Below are 21,943 nucleotides of genomic sequence, written 5' to 3'. Positions count from 1 at the left end.
TGGCTGGCTAGGTGGGTGTCCCCTTCCAAGCCCACAGCTCCATGTGCATCCCTCTAGAGGCTGTCGAAGAGAACAACCTTCCCCAAATAAGAAGTACCGGTCTTCAGTCAAAGGTATATAAGTAGCAGCGCTCCCCTCCTAGAACCTTCAAACAAGCTCTCCAGGTCCGTGTAATTTACTTTTAAATTATTTGTATGTTTGCACATGAGTAATGTTGCCTGTGGATACCAGCAGAGGGTACTAGATCTGGTAGAGCTGGAGCTGGAGGTAAAGGCATCTGTGAGGAACTAGTGTGGGTGCAGGCTGACCCAGTCTTCTATGAGAGCCACAATGCTATCGACTGCTGAACTACTGCTATAGCCCCCCCCCACTTGTTTTGAATTCTGACTAGAAAAGGGTTAACAATGTGTGTGTTTCTTCTAACTATAGAGTTAAAGCTCAGACAAGGATGCATTTTCCTCTGCTGACGCCCTTTAATATCATCAAATGCATCATTGTAATTGTTTAAAAGTAACAATATATTGGTGTTTAATATGAATACATTACTTACAATTCAGTTTGGAAACTAGGTACCAATGTGTCTACTCCAGGATCCATCAAGTTTTTTAAAAGCTGAGTTTTCTGATGTGTGTCAAATCAAAATAATGCTATTCTCATCACCATTCCATTGATGTGAGGGAGGGGAAGGGTTAATTCAGCTTGCAGGTCATTCATCAGGGAAATCTGAGGCAGGAATTGAATTGGAGACCATGGAGGACTGATGCTTACTGGATTGCTACCAATGAATGGCCTTCTCCCAATGGCTTGCCATGATTGCTCTTTTTAATATATCCAAGAGCCACTTCCCCAAAGATGGTATCACCTTGAGATGGGAGGGCCCTCTCAAAGGCCAATCACATGAGGGCATTTTCACATTTGAAATTTCCTGATTCTAGATGACTAATTTCCAACCAGATGAAAACAGAATCACGTCTAGATTTGTTTATAAGTATGAGTAGCTAACAATAACAGTTCTTACAAAGCTTAGAGTAATCCATTGAGACAGCATTGCAGTGATGGTGCATGTATTCAGTCCCTGCACTCAGGAGGCAGAGACAGGCAGATCTCTGAGTTCAATGCCAGCCTGTCTACACAGTGATTTCCAGGACAACCAGTGCTTCACTGAGAAATCCTGTCTAGGATGGAGGGGAATCAACAGTCTTCTGACCATGGGAAGAGACCAGGATCCAGGCTCGACATCTTCTCCCGATAGACTTTGTCAAAGGCCTCACTTTGAGCCACAGTGAAGTGATTCTTCCAGTCCCCACAAAGGCCTGTCAAACACAGAAGGAAAAGCACCAGGAAAATGAGCAAAATCACACGTGTGCAGCCAAGCTTGTCACACTCTCATCTCACCAATCCAGTTGGCATCCAGAAGAATATAAGACATCCTAGAACTTTCTGCTCTATGCCAACTCTCAGTTGTCAAACTCCATTATCACACTTGGGACAGGACTTGAGATGATTTCAGTGTGGCAGCTGTGAGCACCAGAAATGTCACCTGGAGAACCCTAGTCTAGAACCTTTGAGGGAAAACTGAGGACGTTTTCGAAAGTGAAACTCCATCCCATCACCCACCAGTGGGGAAAACCACATGAGAGAGTAACAGTTATTTGACTTGGCACCAAAAGTGTGTGTCTTTAAACGATTTTTCCAACATAGATTGTATCAAGGTAAGAGAAGATTTACACAGTGCTGTGATCAGAAAATAAAATCTACCCTAGAAGAATGGATGTGTTCCACATCATTTTTCTCCATGTGGGATTTTTTTCATTGTCCATTTCCACTGAAATATGTAGGTAGTCCACAGCTACAAACTCCTCCTCATAGTACTACTAGTTTAGTCAAAATGAACCATTAAGCCCCATCAGCCTGGATCCACAAACATAAACAAAACATAATCTACATCTGTAAGTATATTTTCATTTTATGAATTTTACATACATAGGTTATGTATAGATTTATGTTGTTGACTTTTGTCACTCAGCATAAAGTCAGTGGAAGCCATCCAAGTTACTACATGTGTCAACAGATTCTATTATGAACGAATGTCATTCTATCCATCATATAGACACATGGATGTTTGTACGTGTCATCTGTTGTAATCCCACAAAACACTGAATTATAAAGTCTTGTTACCGTGACTCTACTTCAGTTTTCTTACAGACTAGGAGAATGTCACTGACACTGAATGGGCTAAGTGTATAGACAGGACTTATCCATTGCATGCCCAGAGCCACAGCGCACAGGTACCTCTCATTCCTCCTAAGCTTAACCATGGTTCTAAGATTCTCAATAACAGCTTGGTGGGTGACTCTTCTGAAAGAATATGATAGAACATGTTGCTCCCTTCCAAGCACGTCCCCATTTTCATGCCTCATGCTTTATACAAACATTGAAAACCTACCCATTACTACAATACAACTTTTATGCTCTATATTGACTCACCGTTTCTCAGAAGTGCTATATTGGAGTCAATATCATGTTTTGGAATTCTTAGCAACACGTGGTTGGACATCCTATTATCCTTCATGACCGAAAAGGATGCATTTTTCATAGCAGAATCAAGTTGTTCTGGAGTCAGATGTTTGCCCAAAAATCGGCACACTTTTTGAATGCTGCCTCTGAGATCCTGTGGGTGGAAGAGAATGATCAAGAGAGTAGAAACTAACACTGATGCTGACAGAGCCCTTGAGTTTTCATCAAGGCGAATACTTCCCTGTTGTGTGACATAATATTGTATGTTGAACATGGTACATTATTCATTATATATAATATATACTAATAGAAAAGCATGTAGTATATTTATAAATTTATACTGTAAATTTGTATAATTCCTTAATTATATGCTATATTAATATGTAATAATATGTTATATGATGTAGGATATAATTTGATGATGAATTTATACTGTGTAACATGTATAGCATGTACATGCAGTACCATCTGGGCCAGAAAATGGCAATGGATCCTTTTGCGTTGCAAGAAGAGTTGGCTGTGAGCCACAAATGGGTGCAAGGCATTGAAGCCAAGTCCTCAGAGAGGGCAGAATGTACACTTAATCACTTTGCCATTGTTCCAGCCCCACCTTCATCAATTCTCATATTATGTCTTATATTGTAAATGATAAAGGAGTTGTGTAAAGAAAATCCATTCCTTAAGTCTGACTGCCAGCCCCAGATTGCAGAAAAAGTTTAGTGTGTGTGTGTATGTGTGTGTGTGTGTGTGTGTGTGTGTATGTGTGTGAGTCCAAGGATGCCAAAAGAAAGGAATCAGATAGCCCTGAAGGAATTCTTACAGGCAGATTTCTGCTAAGTGGCATGTGTTTGGGAACAAAACTCAGGTCCTATAGAAGAGCAGCTAATCCTCTGATCTGCTGGGCTAATTTCAAGTCATGCATTATACATATCTATCATTGTACTGAGCACACATTCACCTCATCACCTAACATTCTTTGCTGTCAGTCTCAACCCTCCATAGGGGTCCTTACCCTCAACTGAACAGTCCATCTTTACCTTTTCCCAGAGTGCCCAACACACTGCTAATCTGGATTTCATATGAGAATACATGTAATATTTCCTAGTCCTCCCTATCATGATCATCGTTACCCTTCATTGCCAACTTTTCATTGGCAAATTTTATTGGAAAGCCAAGGCTCATGAATCCACATCGGTGTAAATTGCTTTGAAAATTGGAGGTGGTGAACAAACATATGATTTCTAAAACACTGTATACCACAAAACATAATAGGAATCTCAGTGGTCACTGGATTATGTCAGCCAATAGAAGTGCATTTGAAAAAGAGAGTTATATGAAATCCCCTATTCTTCAGATCTTTGGAATTGCTACATTTAATATATAGCTTATAGTGGTGAGATGCAGATTGGCCAGAACTTAGTTCAGAATTAGGACTTGAGGCTGGTACATTCTCTGGAACTCTATATAAAATGTCCCGCTCCTAACTTTTCAATTCAGTAGTCCCTTTGATTGTCCATTTGCCCAAGATTGAAGGTATCAAGCAAGGTGCCACATCAAATGTGCTGATGTGATCAGGGTGTTAGGATGTGCAACTTCCATGCACTAACGACACCGAGCTTGAAACTCGAACATGTGCAAGGCTACTATCCTGAAGAAATGCCAACAGATTCTTATACCAGAACTGGAGGAACATTTATATGAAGCACATGTCTTTAGTAAGACCTGTCTAACACTTATCAACCACACATTGCTGTTGGCCACACCAGAGGAGCGGTGAGTTGCAATTGAAGGTGCAGTTATCAGCCCAACAGAAGGGAATCCTCTGATGAGCCAATCTCGTTTGGCCGAGGCCATAGGACTGCACACTCCGGGAGGCCTTTTGCTTCTGCTGCGCCTTTAAATGTTTGCTGAAGTTCCCTTTCTCTGGTATCGAGCATGATGAGAGTGGAATGGGGAGATCTCTGCTGCCCGTAATATAGTGTGCTTATCTCTTGAAAAAATCCTATTCTATGTGGCATGTTTACCTATGAACTGTCAAGAAGATGACACCTCCCTAAGCTGTACTGCCTAATTTGATAATAGAAATGATAGTAAATTCAGAGCTTTGGAGAATAAATGTAAATACCAGGATACTTCCCACAGCCATCATCTGTGAGTTTCACCTAAGGAGCTCCATGGATTATAGCTCAAGTTAAGGCAAATGATTGAGCCCCAGTACCCAAGCTACTTTAAATTCTCTTAACCTTAATGTTGGGACACGTGTTCACAGCTCTCGGAGTGCCTTACAGGTGAAACATGTCTTTGAGAACAGCAAAGTTAGGCGAAAATTGTATAAAGGCACATCGTTAAAGTGAAACATTTAAGGTCAGAGAACAAGAATGAAGCAAACCCAACTACTACTGGCTGATAATCTTCCGTGCTAAGTTTGGCTGATGACCGAAGGTGATGTGCTAGCTGATCACTTTCATTTAAGATTTGCTATTCTTTTAGGATTCCTACAGGATTAATTCTCAAGGTAAGTATATAAAGAACTTGGCCCCTTATAACTGCATGATGTGGCATGCCATTGAAAACCCTGAAAAGAGCACCTTGCTTGCCCAGTGGTTTATCCGTTTCAGGTTGCTTGGATATGAGTTCACGTGTGTTCTTGGAAAAATTTGTTTTTAACCTATAATAAATAAAATGTTTAATCATGTGATGGAGATGAATAACATGTTTTTATCGATATTCATGAACTTGAACAGGAATGCCACTGTTTGACCACTGTATTGCCAAGAAGATGCTGTTGGGGTCTAAAAGCTTTGAAAAAAACTCGAGAGTATAGAGAAAGACAATAAAGAAAGAAAATCAAGAAAGAGGGGACTAAAGAAGGAAATCAACAAGAGACTGTGAGTGCATTTTCCCCTATACCTCCTCAGACAGAAAAGTTAGCCTTGCCAACTCTTCCTGTGAAATTTCTGTATTGCTAGACATTGGACACCAGGCAGCGGAAACACATCCTTTGACATTCAGTATTCTAACGTTTATCATTTTTTGTGCTGGTGGAAAGCCACTGTTTTTGCAGTTTTAGGAGAAGAGTGAGTTACAGCCTGGGTTAGAAATTGTTGAGGTCATGAAGACAATGAAAGATTGTTGTTTATACACTGTCCCTGTGTGAGTTTGGTTTTCTATTGCCATGATAAAAATCATGAACAATAACAACCTGGGGGAGTAGGGGGGTTCATCCACCTATGGGGTTTGAGCATTCTGGTGTGAAGCCAGGGAATCACCTTGAAGGAGGAACCGAAGCAGAGACCACCAAGGGATACTACTTACTAACTAGTTCACTATGACTTTCTCAGCTAACTTTTTTTATTTTATTTAACACCCTGCCTCTAGGTTAAGGGAGTATCCCTCCTTGGGGAATGTGCCCCAAAGTCTTTTCATGCACCAGGGATACATCCTGGTTCCACTGTCAGAGGTCCCATAGACTTTCTAGGCCTTCTAACTGAGATTCTTGTTCAGAGGGTCTGAGTTGGTTCTATGCTGGATTCTCAGCTCTCAGTCTAGGGGTTCATTAGCTCCCCCTTGTTCAGGTCAGCTGTCTCTGTGGATTTCTATACCCTGGTCTTGTCCCCATTTTCTTATTATCCCCCCTCTCCAACAGGGTTCCAGAAGGTCAGCTCAGTGTTTTCAGCTAACTTTTCACAACAACCCAAGCCCACCTGCTTATGAAGCTTGGGCCAGTGTGGCTCAGCTACCTATATTAATCGTTAATCAAGAAAATGCTTTCATAGACATGCAGTACAGGCGTTTTTCTCCATCAATAGTCCCTCCTCCAGGTGTGTCAAGTAGACAGGGGATGCTCACTCTAACAGTCACCTGCTGCCTTACTTGATTGTTTTCCCCTAGAGAATTAGAAAGGAAAGAAACAAAGGTAGAAAAATAGGAGGAATGTAGTAAGCCCGGGCAAGGGGAATTACCCTGTGTAGCTCCTCATAGGACATTAGTAGGAAGTTCTCTGTGTCTCTTCTTGTCAACCATCCAAGGATGTGATCAAACCAAGATCCATAAAGCACTGTGTAGATAGGGTGAAAAAGGAAGTGAGTACTAAACTTAGTACCTCATGAATATTTATTCTAATCTGGATTATAAATTACTATTTACTTTGAGGAAAGTAATGGATGTCAAGTTGCCCCTCTAGTGGTCCACAATACAATTATGACATTGGCTAAGATAGCTCACATTCATTTTCTGTAGATAAAAGAACCTATACATGCTTCCTATCTACAGTTTTTAAAAGACTTTTTAACTTTATTTCATGCATGTGAATGTTTGCTAGTATGTATGTATGTAGTCCACATGGGTGCAGTGTTCCCACAGACAAGAAAAGGGCTTAGAATCTCTTGGAACTGAAGTCAGGGATGTAATTATATCACTAGACCAATAAATGTGGGTATATTGGGGAACAATTACACAGAAAAATAAAAGACCTGCCTCAGCATTTCCTTGTTTTCCTATCAGATCTGCTAAACCAACAGAAAGAATGCACAAAGGAAAGCCACGCCCCAAGCCCCTCCTTTTCCGTTTCTATTTCCCCGAATCCACACCCAAAGGGGTGTGGCTGCCGTTTCAGGTCAAGAGCCCAATGCCCACAATTCCCCTATTAGATTAAAGAAGAAGGTTTAAGCCTGATGCAATAACTGTATACAATGATACCCAATGTCAATTATACTCCAGGAAAAGGAAAGGCAAACATACACTAATTAAAACGTGCTATCAGCTAGAGCAACATTCTGCAATAGGTATATACTACATGTTTTGCATGAATGTGCAGTATCAGTGTAAAGGCATGACAGAGATTACTCTGGTAACAGTCCTAACCCGGAAATTCTAAATCTTGTCTGTCTAAAATAAGAGAGGATATTACTATGACTGTCAAGTCTTCAACCTCATCAAAGACCTGAGAAGGAAAATAAAAACATTAGAGTAGACAGGAAGTACGAGTGTAAAACTTCCCTGACAGTTCTAGAGATTATATATTATCCTTCTGTGGAGTTTGAAGGAATTGAAGACAGATAGTTTTGGTTATGGTTTTCCTTAGTTATGATAAATGACAAGTTACATTTAAGAGTTTAGACTCACAAAGAAAGGATAGATGACATAATATTTTCTTTAAATTGTGCTAAATGTTAATGGACTAAATGCTGTTACTATAGTTCTTACTTTATACCTCTTTTACTACACACACACACACAGAGAGACACAATTTTACTGTGTTAGAATTTTTCTTTTTTCTTTCTTTTTTTTTTTTTTTTTGCCCGAAATGAGGAAATGATAGGGATGTCTTCTGTGCATATGTTTGTATTATTGGTTGAAGAATAAAACACTGTGGGAAATAGGGCAGCAAGATAGGTAGGTTCAGCAGGATTCTGGGAGATGTAGGGAGAGTGAGTCACCATGTAGGCTGCTGGAGAAGTAACACCCTGCTTGGCATTACTGGGTAAGCCATAGCATCATGACAATACATAGACTGATTTTTAAAAATAGGGTTTGTAATTAAGACAGAGCTAGCCAATAAGAAGCCCTAGACAGTGTCCAACACGATTATAACTAATAAAGCATCCATGTGTTACTTTGAGGACACTGAGGTGGGTACAGAGCTGGACAGGAAGCTTAACAATGTGATTTTGGAATTATAGATGGTTGTAAGCCATCTTATGGGTCTTGGGAACTGATCATGTTTCCTCTAAAAAATAGAAATTGTGCTTTAACACTGAACCATGTTTCAGCCTGACTCTTAGAACTTTCAACAACAAAAAAAAAAGTGTCTAAAAACAGCTGGATAGAATCCAAATGCCTGCAAAAAGTGTTTTACCTAGCAATCATATATTTATTAGATAATAAGTAATCAGGAAGAAAATACCAAGAACTGATGAAATGGTTCGGTGCTTAAAGGCACATGACCCAAAGTCTGGTGATGTTGTAGGGTCCTTGGATCTTTCTAAATGACCCGAAGACACCTGATGTGCAGTTGCAGAAATCAGCCTTATTCTCAAAAAAAAAAAAAAACCAGCAAGCTGGGTCCTGCACAAAACATCTTTGACTATAGGAGAGGGTAAAGCAGCTCCTTTAAAGACTGCTCAGGGGAATTCCAGCTGTGGCTGAGTGTTATTTGAAGTGGTTGGGTATAGACTCTTTATTAATACATGAGCCATTTTATCATTGGCCCATGGCATCTGATCAGAAACTTTGGTTGTGGTGTCCGGGGACTGCCTGCTATGGTATGACTCAAAAAGGCAAGACCACTTTCTGCTTGAGGCCAGGTAGTTCCCTGATTGTCTATCAGACTGGATGCCCTTCATGAGGTCTCATTGAAGCCAGACATGAGTCAACATACGATAGTGGGTTCATATGGTTTAGAAGTCTTAGCAAACAGGCCCCTGGAAAAACAAGTGTCCATAGCCCCTTCAATGAAAGTTTCATCACTGAAAGCCACATAGTTAATGGAGGCGCTGATTCTCACAACTTGTTTTCAGACAATTCTGTTGCCTGTTGGCTTGGGCTTCTTATTGGCTAGCTCTTTCTTAATTATGATCCCATTTATTTTAATCTATATATTGCCACAAGGCTGTGGCATACCCAGTAATACCCAGCATGGTGTTATACCTCTGGTAGCCTACATGGTGACTCACTCTGCCTACACCTCCTAGAATCCTTGTCTTCTCCTAGACCCACCTATCTTGTTGCCCTGCTGCCTACAGGGTGTTATTCATCAACCAGTAATAGAATCATGTACAGAAGACATCCTCATCGTGTAACCCCATAAACATGTACACCAAATGAATGAATATAATATCTGAAAACAGTTAAAAAATGTAAAAATAAAGGATAGCTGATAACTCATACCTGTATGGTATATCAAAGAAGAATTGATATTTGAATTGAAAAAAAAAATGTGTTAAATAAAAGTCAGAATATATCTGGATAGTCATAAAATTCTTGACATCACACTGAGTAAATAAAAACAAACTTAATGATTTATTTATGTTACTAATGAGCATTGATTTTTTTTTTGTTGCTTGCATAAATGTCTCTATGAGGGAGATGTGTACTTTGGAATTGGAGTTGCAGACAGTTGTGAGCTGACATGTTGGTGCTGGAAATTGAACACTGGTCCTCTTGAAATACAGCCAATTTTCTTAAACACCAAGCCATCTCTTCAGCCCCAACTCATTGATTAAAATTATAAAAGAGTTGTTTCTATTACTTTAAATTACACCCATATGTATATGTGTGTGGGTTTGCATATATAAGATTTCAGTGTCTGTAGATGACAGAAGAGGGTTCTAGACCCATGGATCTTGAGTTACAAGCAGTAGAGAAGATCCTGAAATGAATGCTGGGAATCAACCTTGGACTTCTGAAAGTGTAGTACACACTCTTTTGTGTAAACCATCCTTCTAGTCCAACATTAAATAAATTTTAAACTGTGACCCATAGACTTAGGTTTTAAACCTGCACCACAGACCTCTGGTTCTGCCTTGATTTTAAGACATAAAATTGGTGTGTTAGTTTCCACTTACAGTCACCATGGATAAATGAATGAATAATTTCTTCAAAAGTCCTATAATTCTTCATAATAGGATAGTCTCTACATATATGATATAGAGATGTGGCAACATCTTTGGGATTCCTGATGACATAAATAACCTAAAAGACAGAAATTGAGTTTATTAACATGTCTGTTTTCATTTCAGCATTGAAATTTCTGCATATCCTAAAACCAAGCTGCTTAACTATTTACAAAAAGCCACAACACACATGTGAAGGGCAAATGATGACCCGAATCTTTTCCTTCCATCTATGATTGTCTCAATGTAGGGTTGCCTTCTCTTCCACCATTTTGTTAACTCTGAGGTAAATAATATTAACTTGATCTTCCATCTGGAGATGTTTAATTAACCACTGTAAGTATGCATGGTTCCATGTTGTAAGAAATTCTAAAGGGATACATAAATGTTTCAGTGGTGCAAACAGTAGTTCTCACCCTGGGGTCCCCTAAGATAATCAGAGAACACAGATACATCATTCTTCACATCAGTAGCTAAATTATAGTATTGAAGTAGCAATGAACATAGTTTTATGTCTGGGTGTCATCACAACATGAGGAACTGGATTAAAGAGACTCAGCATTAGGAGGTCTGAGAACCAGGTGCTTCAAATTTTGCTGCACAAAAAATGAAGACTAGAGTTTCGAATCCTTAGAAACACGTAAATAATGGCTATTCTTGGTTGCCAACTTGGCTGTATCTGAAATGAACTACAATCCCGAAATGGAAGGCACACCAGCAATCTGTATCTTGAGGCAGAAACCTTTGAATCAGATCTTAAGACACATGCCATTGATCCAAATCTTGAGGCCAGAAGAAGTATACTGCTGCCATTCATAACAGCCTCCATTAGTGCAAGGCTCAAAGCCAATCCATGGAGTCAGTGTACTAAGATTTCATCTGAGGGAGAGAGGGAAAAGACACACGCACACACACACACACACACACACACACACACTCACAGACACACACACACACACACTCACAGACACACACACACACACACAGACACACACACACAATGGTTACTCTCTGGCATTTCCTTTATTCTTCTGTGTTCCTCCTTTACAGAATTTCTTGAGATTTCCTTCTCTTGTTCTAGATGTTTTCCTTCTCCTCAGGTTTTTTTCTAACTCTCTCATTCTTCATGTTTCTAATTGATTTTATGTTTCCCCTTACAGATTATATGCCTCACCAATATCTTTCACGAAGCACAAAAATTACACTGTGGTTACATTTTAGTTTTCAAGTGTATGATTGCAATTAACAAAAGTATAAAACATATTTCTCCAGCAGCCTTGTTCCCTCCTGCAGCTGTAGGAGGTGTTTGGGCTGCTGGCTAGACACCTGCTCTTTAGTCTTTATTGCCTGATGGTATGTTCTGGGCCCCACTCTACCCAAAATGCCCCAGAGACCTGGCAGCAACATCCCCACAACCCTAACCAGCCCCCACCAAATAAGAGACCACTGGAACCTTGGCCCTGCCTGTAACAGAAGGAGAGTGGCTGGATAGCCATGACCTCTGTAGACCTCACCTCTGGTGTGACATCCTGAGCCCATCCCATACATTGAAGCACCAGAGACCTGGCAGCACCTCCATACACCACCTACCATACCCAAATATACCAACCACCCTGGAGGCAGGACCTTGTCTGCACCTGGAGAGGTGATCACCTGAACCACAGACCGCAACCACCTACAAGAAGAGCAACCACCTAAGCCATATGACCCACCTGCACCAACTGGAGAAAGAGATGGGTAGATGTCAGTGTAAAAATACATCCAACAGCACAAGGGGCAATATGGCACCACCAATAAACAACTTTTCCTAAACCAGCAAAACCTGACCATCCCAACACAGATGGTGCAGAAAAAAGAGACATTGAAATAACATTATGAAGATGATAGAGCACCTTAAAGAGGAAATGAAAAAAATCCCTTGAAGAATTGGAGAAAAGGCAAACAAAAATTGGAAGAGATCAACAAATTCCTTAAAGGAAGCCAAGGAAAGCAATCAAAGTGGTGAAGAAAATCATTTAATACATGAAAAGTGAAACAGAGGCAATAAGGAAAACAGAAATTAAGGGAATTGTGGAAATGGAAATCTGGGTAAATGAACAGAAAGTACACATGCAAGCAAAGAAACAGAATTCAAGAGATGGAAGAAAGGACCTCAGGCATTGCAGATAAGGTAGAGGAAATAGATTCTTCAGTGAAATATAATGTTAAATGCAATATATTCTGAACACAAACTATCTAAGAAATCTGGAACACCATGAAAAGACTGAACATAAGAATAGTAGGTATAGAAGAAGGAAAAGAAGTTCAGCTCAAAGGCACAGAAAATATATTCAATATTATTATAGAAGGAAACTTTCAAACCTAAAGAAAGGCATGCCTATGAAAGTACAAGAAGCTTACAGAACATCAAACGGATTGGATGGCAAACACTGTCCCCTTGCCACATAATACTCAAAACATTAGTTGTTGATCTCACTATCTGGGAAGGGCATTTATGGTAGCCTTTCCACGGTTGCTCAAATCATTAGTTGGAGTCAGTCTTGTAGGTCTTTGGACATTTCTTTAGGTTCAGTTTTCTCTTCAAACAAATAACGGCTCCCTCTTCTATGTTCTCTCTCTCTCTCTCTCTCTCTCTCTCTCTCTCTCTCTCTGTGTGTGTGTGTGTGTGTGTGTGTGTGTGTCTCTCTCTCTCCCGTCTTCTATTCCTACCCTGACTCAATCTTCCTAATCGGACATGCTGTCCTCTCCTCCCCTTCTCTTTCTCCTAGTTCTCTCTTCATTCACTGCCCCCCCACTTCCTAGGTGCTCTGGGGGACTTGTCCCTTCCCCCTTTTGTGAGGGACCTCATATGAATCTCTTAGAATACACCTTTTATCTATCCACCATCATGGATCCCTCATCTAGTACCTGTTGGAAACAGAAGCAAACACCCATAACTAATCACTGAGTTAAACTAGACTCCAGATGCAGAGAGAGAGAGGACAAGACCAGGTTCCAGAAACACATAGAGACAGCTGATCTGAACAAGGAGGAGCTAACGCCTTCCCCCCCCCCCAGACTGATACCTGGGAATCCAGCATGGGACTGACTCAGATCCCCTGAATAAGGGTCTTAGCTAGAAGGACTGAACAGTCTAAGGGACCTCAGATAGTGGAACCAGGATGTATTCCTAGTGCACAAAATGACCTTGTGGACACATCCCCCATAGAGGGATACTCCCTTAACCTAGAGACAGGAGAAAAGTCCTAGTCCCTACTTCAAATGACTTGACAAATCTACATGACCCTACCTGGATAGCATGTGGAATGGGGGAGGGGAGGGTGGTCAGGGTGCATGTGGGGGGGAGATTGGGCAAGAGGGAGGGAGGGAGAAGGAACTGGGATGGACATGTAAAATTAAAAAAAATAATTAAATAAAAAAACACTACACATACCAAATAAAGATAGAATACTAAGAACTGCAAATGAAAAGGGATGAGTAACATACAAAAACAGATATTTCAGAATTATACCTGACATCTCAATGGAAACTCTGAAAATCACAAGGTCCTGGATAGATGTTGTTCAGAACATGGACGCTAGGCCCCATGACTATAGTCAGCAAAGCATTTAGTCACCATACACATTGAGAAAGGTATTCCATGACAAAACAAGATTTAAATAATACAATAATACCTATCCAAATCCAACCATACATAAAGTGTTAGAAGGAAAACTGCAATCCAAGGATTGTAGCTACATCCAAAGAAACATAGTCAATAGTTAGCCGCATACCAGGAAAAGACAGAGAACAGAAATAAATACACACAATACAAACAACAATAACAAAACCAAACTAACAGTTAATAACAATCACTGGTCATTAATATCAATGGGCTAAATTTGCCTATAAAAAGACACAGGATAACAGAATGGATTCAACAAAAGGATCCAGCCTTAAGATGCATAAAAGAATCATGCCTTAACTTCAAAGATAGACATAACCTCAGAGTAACGGGTTGGGAAAGATTTGAGAAACAAGCTGGTGTAGCTGTCTTGCCACCTGCCAAAAAGGCTTCAAATCTAAAGTTGATGAAAACAAATGAAAAACATTTCATGTTTGTCACAGGAAAAATACATCAAGTTGAAGTCTCCATTCTGAACATCTATGTTCCAAATACAAGGACATCCTCATTTGTAAAAGAAAGATTACTAAAGCTTAAATCACACATCAAACCCCATATACTAATAGTGGGAAACTTCAAATCCCACTCTCACCAGCAAACAGGACTGTCAGAAAGAAAATTAACAGAAGACTAAAGAAATTCACAAATGTTGTGACTCAAATGGGATTAACAGAGATCTACAGAACATTCCACCCAAACACAAAGGAATATAACTTATTCTCCAGCATCTTATGGAATCTTTCCCAAAACTAACCACATACACAGTAACAAAGCAAACATCAACCAATACAAAAAAGTAATAAGCCCCTGTATCTATCAGCTCACCATAGTTTAAAGTTAGAGTTCAATAACAACACTGATTGCAGAAAGCCCACAACTTGTGGAAATTGAACAATGCTCAAGTGAATCACCACTGGATCAAGGAAGAAATAAACAAAGAAATTAAAGACGTCCTAGAATTCAACGAAATGAATGCACAACTCACCAAAACTTGTGGGACACTAAGAGAGCAGTGCTAAAAAGAAAGTTAAAAACACAAATTGCTTAAATAAAAAAACCTGCAAATCTTATACTATTGAGTTTATAGCACAGCTGAAATTCCTACAAGAAAAACAAAGAAATCCAACAGGTAACAATCAAATTGAGGGCTGAAATCAATAAAATGGAAGGAAAGAAAACAATGAAATTAACAATGAGACAAAGAGTTAGTTCTTCCAGAAAATCACCAAGATTGACTAACCCTTATCCAGTCTAATCAAAATGCAGAGAAAGAACATGCAAATTAACAAAACCAGAAATGAAAAGGGGGACATAGCAACAGACATTGAGGAAATCAGGAAAAAACACCAAACTCCAAAAAATTTGAAAAATTCATGGGAAATGGATCATTTTTCTAGATAGGTATCACATGTGAAAACTAAATCAAGACCAAATAAACAATTTAAATAGACCTATAGCCCCTTAGGAAATAGAAGCAGCATCAAAAGGCTCCTGACAAAAAAAATTAAAATTAGAAGTAAGAATAAAAAAGGGGCCAGATCATTTCAATGCAGACACCTACCAGAATTTCAAAAAAAAGCTAATATCAGTATTCCTCAAATTGTTCCACACAATAGAAACAGAAGGAATTCACCAATCTCTTTAAAAAGACTCAACCAAGAAAGAGAATTATGGAATAATCTTCATGAACATTGATGAAAAAATCCTCAATAAAATAAATACTGGCAAACTGAATTCAAGAACTCATCTAAAAACAAACAAAATCCACCATTGACAAATAGGCTTCATCTTAGAGATGTAGGGATGGTTCCACACATGATAATCCACCATATAAATGAACTGAAAGGAATGAAAAAAACAGAGGGTCATCACATTAGATGTTGACAAAATCAAACACTCCTTCATGATGAAGGTCATGGAGAGACTAGGGATACAAGAAACACACCTAAATATCATAAAGGCAAATACATAAGTGACCCTAAAAATACTACCTGGGAACTGCTACAGCTGATAAATACCTTCAGTAAAATGGCAGAATACAATATTAACTAAAAAAAAACAAAGTAGTCCTTTTATATACAAAAGATAAATTGGCTGAGAAAGAAATCAGAAAAGAAACACGCTTCACAATATCCAAAAAATGGCATAAAGTATCTTGGGGTAACTCTAACCAAAACACCGAAGGACCCATATGACAAGAAACATAAATCTTTGGAGAAAAAAAACTGAGGAAGATATCATAAAAAAGTAAGATGCCCCATCCTCTTGGATGGATAGGATTAACATAGTTAAAATGGCAATATTACCAAAAGTAACCTACAGGTTCAATGCAATCCCCATCAAAATCATAGCACAATGCTTCACAGAACTAAAAAGAACAATACTCAACTATATATGGAAAAAACAAAAAATCCAGGATAGCCAAACAATCTTTAAATTAAAGGAACATCTGGCCCCACGTCCTTAGGCCTGTTGGGCCCACTACTCGGGGTGAGCCTTCGGCTCTGCACAGGATCAACACCGCTCCATCTCCTTGGAACTTTCTGTGTCGGTTCTGTGCATACTGAACCTGCCTATCCAAGCAGGACAATCTTAAACCTACACTCACCTGATCTTTGGGCCCCATCGACTGCCCTCTGCTTGAGTGCTTGAGAGCATACTAGCCTGCCTTCCCCACATGATAAGTCCTGGAGTAGCCTCTGCTTGAGAGATCTCCAGTGATCATGGATCATCCAGAATTACAGATGTCGAACCCCTGACCCACATGTACCTACCGGGAGAGCAGGGTAGAAAGAGAGAGACTCTGCCTGCACCCACTGGAAGAAGCGATGGGAAGATGGCAATACAAGAAAACACCAAACTATATACCACCTAGACATGAACACACAAAAGCAAAGGGAGCAGAAGAGAGTGACTTAAAATGTAACCTCATGAAAATGCTAGAGGCCATAAGAGGATCTGCGAAAATCCCTTAAAGAAATGGAAGAGAAAACAAACAAAAAATTGGGAAAATTTGAGGAAAAGACCAAGCCAAAAAAATGCAAGCAATGAACAAATCACTTAAAGAAGGCAAGGAAAGCCAAGAAAAAAGAAATCAAACAGAAGAAGAAAACAATCCAAACAGTTCAAGACCTGAAAACTGAAACAGAAAGGGAGGGAGATGAAACTGAAATTGATTTGTAAAATAACAAAAAAGACACAAACAGAACATCTACGGGCATCAATATCTGTGACTTCAAGCTCTATTATAGAGCTTTAGCAATAAAAACAGCTTGGCAATGGAACATAAAACCAGATAGGGTGTCTAATGGAATCTAGTTGAGGACCCTGATATTAATCTACTCACCTGGGAAATTTTGATTTTTACAAAGAAACTAAAAATTTTTTAAATAGAGAATAAGAATCATCTTCAACAAATGGTGCTGGCATAACTGGAGGATGATATGTAGAAGAATGCAAATAGATCCCTATCTATCCATGCACTAAACTCATGTTCATATGGATAACTGTCTCAACATCAATTGAGCCACACTGGACCTCATAGAAGAGAAAATGGGAAGAAGCCTTGAAAACATAGGCACAGGACTCCACTTCTAAATAAAACACCAGTAGCACAAACACTGAGAGAATCCACAGATAAATGAGACCTCCTGAGCATGAGAAACTTCTTAGGCAATGGACAGGGTGAATGACAGCCTACACAATGGGAAACGAACTTCAATGTCCCCGCAAATCACTGGGAGCTGATCTCCTATTTACACGAAGAACTCAAGAAATTAAACATCAAAAAACAAAATAATCCAATTAAAACTGGTGTACAGATCTAAACAGAATTCTCAACTTAGGGATCTCAATTGGTGGAAAGGCACTTAAGGAATTGCTCACCATCATGGAATTGCAAATCCAATCAATTTTGAGATATCATCTTATACCTGTCAGAATGACTATAGATAATAATTAAAAAAAAGCCTCATGACAACTTACACAGAGATGATATGAAATAAGGGGAACACTCCTCCATTGCACAGCTGCTTTGGAAATCAGTGTGGTGGTTTCTCAGAAAACTGGGAATCAATCTACCTCAAGACCCAGAAATACCACTCTTGGTCATATAACCAAAGGATGCACACTTATACCACAAAGACCTTTGCTCGACAATGTTCGTAGCAGCTTTATTTGTAATAGCCAGAACCTGGAAACAATCTAGATGCCTTTCAACAGAATAACAGATAAAGAAAATATGGTACTTTTATACAATTGAGTGTTGCTTAGTGTTAAAAATAAAAATGAAAAAGTGAACAATGCAGGCCATGGGATAGAAGTAGAAAAACCCCAACCTGAATAAGATAACCAAGACCCAGAAAGATAAATACAGTATGTACTCATACATGGATAATTGGATGTTAGTACACATAAAGCAAAGGATAACTATCCGACAGTCCACAACCCCAGAGAATATATGTAACAAGGAGAACCCAATAGAGACATACATGAATTCCCCTGGGAAGTGGAAACAGACAAGATCTCCTGAGTAAATGGGGGGAGGGGCTGGGGGAAGTGAGAGGCTGGAAGAGAAGGGGGAGGGAAGGGGGGAGAACAGGAAGGATCAGTATGGATAATGGTCAAGTTGGAGCAAGAACCGACAGGGAGAGCAAGGACAGAGGTAGCTTGATAGAAGGAGCTATTGTGGGTTTAATTGAAAGCTTGGCACTAAGTAAATTCCCAGGAATCCATAAGAATGACACCACTCAGACCCTAATCAATAGTGGAGAGAGTGCCTGAACTGACACTCCCATGTAATCAGACTGGTTACCACCTTGACTGTCATCCTAGAGCCTTCATCCAGTAACTGCTAGAAGCAGATGAAGACGTAGGTTTCTAAGTACTGCTCCAAGATCATGGAGTCCAGTTAAAGAGAGGGAGGAGCAGAAATATGAGCAAATGAGTCAAGACCATGATGGGGATAATCACAGAAGCAGCTTATTCAAGTTAGTGAGAATTCACTGACTCCAGGCTGACATCTGGAGAACCTTCATGGGATAAACCAGGCCCTCTGAAAGTGAGTTACATTTGTGTGCCTTGGGAAGTTTATGTGGCCACAGTCAGGGGGAACAGGACTCATCCCTAGTGTATAAACTGGCTTTATATTTCATCACAAAATTGAGCATCCACTCACCTTAGCACTGGTTGTGAAGTAAGACTTGGGAAACAGTTGTATGGGAAGATGTGCAGCCATGAGACGCGGTCCATCCTGGTCCATCAGTAGTTTCTGTGACTGTTCATATTCAATCCATAGACACCTGGTATGGCTTTTGACAGTTTGGACCCAAGTTGGGTCCCCTTTGGAGAGAATCAGACTGACTATCTCAATCATCCAGTGTGTTCCTGGTTTGGGGACAATGGCAACAACCAAATTTTGGGCTACTTATCATAGTAAAGTACATATTTCATATGTTGAACGATGGACGATGGAAGCAGTTTTATTTGGCTTCATTGTTAGGTTTACGACTCCCACATGAATTCATTACACCTTTTAATCCTGGCTAAACCTTCCTCAATTCCTGCAGTCTCATCAATCTCATAACCGTAATCCTCACATCCACATCCCTGCTCTGATTATCACCAGCTTTGAGTTTGCAGTCACACTATAGTCTTTGCCAAAGACATATTTTTGCTGATCTAAGGAAAAGGCTGCCATGCTGGAGATCCATCATATCTCCCTTCAGCTTGTCTCTCATGACATCAACAAGGGCAAGCTTGTCTGCTAAGTCCTTCATTAGGATACTGATGGCAAAAACCAGGCCAACAGCATCAACCCCAACAACCTCAATCTTGTTCTGGGAGGCCTGTTCTTCCTTAAGTAGATTCACAATCAGCTGGTCCTTGAGGGTTGCCATCTTGGACTTTGAACTTTTTGGGACCACTAGTGCCTGATTAACAGTGTTGGGTGAGCAGCTGCATGGTCTGGCATTGGCAACACAGACTGAGGTTCCAGCACCTGTTTTTTTTTCCTTGTTAGTTTCAAACATGCAACTTACTTTGACCAATGTTTTACTCAATCACCCTTACTTGTGCCTCTTAAGAGCTCCAAAGGACAGTGTTTGGGAAACTGAATATTTTGAATATTTGGTGAACATTTTAGTGGAAATGAAAAATGGATCAATGGACATGGGAAAAACATAGAGATATTTTTAATTTGGATGTGGATCCCCCCCAATAGGCTCATATGTTTGAATGCATGATTTCTAGCTAGTGGAACTACTTCAGAATAATTAAGAAGAGTGGTCTTGTTGGAAGAAATGTAGGCCTTTTTGGAGGAACTATGTCAAGGTTGATGGCTTTGGGATTTCAAAGCTTAAACAAGCCACCCTTTCTGTCTGTCTGTCTGTCTCTGTGACTCCCTGTCTCTGTCTCTGTCTCTTTCTCTCTGTGTCTGCATTTATGAATCAGATGTGAGGTCTAAGTTACTACCACATAGACATTACTGCTGGTCTGCCACTATGCCCCCTGCCATGATGATTATGTACAGACACTCAGAAACTGTAAGCAAGAACTCCAATAAATATTTTCCTTTATAAGCTGTCTCAGCCAGAGTATCTTTCTACTCACATCAATAAAAAGGTAGCTAAGACATAGATTAACCACCAAAATACTTCAAGTACCACACACACACACACACACACACACACACACACACACACACACACACTTTCCTTACCTGATCTAGGAAAGGTCACTATAATGACATCATCATCTTTCAACAAAAAATTCTGAGCAAAGGACAAAGACTTCACAGTCAGCAAGCCAGGCACCATCTGACATCTATTATTCAAGACGATATTGTCAATCACCTTAATACCACAACAGGCTTGAGTGAGGCTCCCCGACATGTCTGGTTCACTCGTGTTTTGAATGTAAATGGCTCTTATATGTTTCAGAGAAGGCTTTTAAGAGCCCACCTGCCAATGTTGAGCAAAGTACAATGCACAGTCTTCTAGATTTCCCAGAAGAACAAAACTTATATAAGTGTGAGAGTTCACATGGGTGGTATTTGGCAGAGTGACAGAATTAAATGTGACAATACCTTCAGAGTTTTGAAGCAGCGTTGCAGAAATCCTTCAGGAACAAGCAGACCCTCCAAAAGCAGAAATGATGGAACAGAGGAGCGTCACTGGTAGACTGAAGCCAGGATAATTCATGAAAGGCTTTGGTCCCAAGTCCAGTCTACAGTCCCATTTTACACTCTAAAACCACAAGCTGGGGCAGTCAGGCAAGCTCGATTCTTTGAAGCTTCCTGGTTGTCAGTTGGTCATAAAGGGCAATGACCCTTTATTTCAGCTACATTTCCTGGTCTTTTTCTTCCACTTAAAGTCGTTCTTGGAAACAGGCAATACAAGTAGAGCTTTACATAATTAAAAAACCTGCCAATAGATCAATATTTAATATTTGGTCTTTTCTACCATATTCTACTTCATTCCCACCTCTGTAACCTTCATAAACACCTTATGAATCTTTCATGAACATATGAGTTGATACCACCTGGTGTATCACCTATAGGTCCATTATTTGTATTCTAGTTCTGATTAACATAGTCAGGGTATTTAAGACACATGATCCTAACAGAAGTCTTTGTATTATCATCATAAGAAACCCAATTAGCAGAGCCAGTGGCGTCCCCATGAGGTCCATGTTGCACTTCACTGCCTCTCAGTTGTACCTCCACCCTTAATCATTTCTAGAACTTTTCAGCATTTTCTCCTATTATTTTTGAGTGATCACCATGAAAATGGAATTCTTCATTTAAACCCATGGATATGCCTTCCTTTTCTGCCATCATCAAATTGTCTATGATTTTGGAGCAACGTTGCTGCCAATGAATCAATCTGATTCTGAAGGGTAACCACGAAGAGGAAATCTCTTCTATAATTTATCCACAGCAATGGAAGAGCTCTCATCCCATTCAGATAAGCATGTCTAGTTACCATAGTTGTACTCTTCTTGGGTGAAAGTTGCGCCTGGTATTTCCCACAGTGGCTGGACAGATGCCTGTGCTATTGGCTGGTCTTTTGACTGTCTTATAACCTTAGGGCAGTGGCAATTGTAACTTTTATACTCATATTGTGGATCCCCCCACAACATGTCAAGGATT

General features: G+C 39.9%; 1 protein-coding gene across 1 annotated transcript; it reads right to left on the bottom strand.

Moving 5' to 3' along the window:
• Window positions 1-966: 966 nt before the first annotated feature.
• Window positions 967-20,684, bottom strand: LOC127238495 (sulfotransferase 2A1-like). Its single transcript, XM_051207113.1, has 6 exons — window positions 20,513-20,684; window positions 18,971-19,179; window positions 10,083-10,209; window positions 6,480-6,574; window positions 2,488-2,671; window positions 967-1,313 (listed from the first exon to the last, which is right to left on the bottom strand). The coding sequence occupies exons 1-6, from the start codon at window positions 20,682-20,684 to the stop codon at window positions 1,192-1,194; spliced, it is 909 nt and encodes a 302-aa protein (XP_051063070.1). The 3' UTR covers window positions 967-1,191.
• Window positions 20,685-21,943: the final 1,259 nt, after the last annotated feature.

Source organism: Phodopus roborovskii, unplaced genomic scaffold (assembly GCF_943737965.1).
Source record: "Phodopus roborovskii unplaced genomic scaffold, PHOROB, whole genome shotgun sequence".
Classification (NCBI taxonomy): Eukaryota; Metazoa; Chordata; class Mammalia; order Rodentia; family Cricetidae; genus Phodopus; species Phodopus roborovskii.
This window is presented reverse-complemented; position numbering and strand designations above follow the sequence as displayed.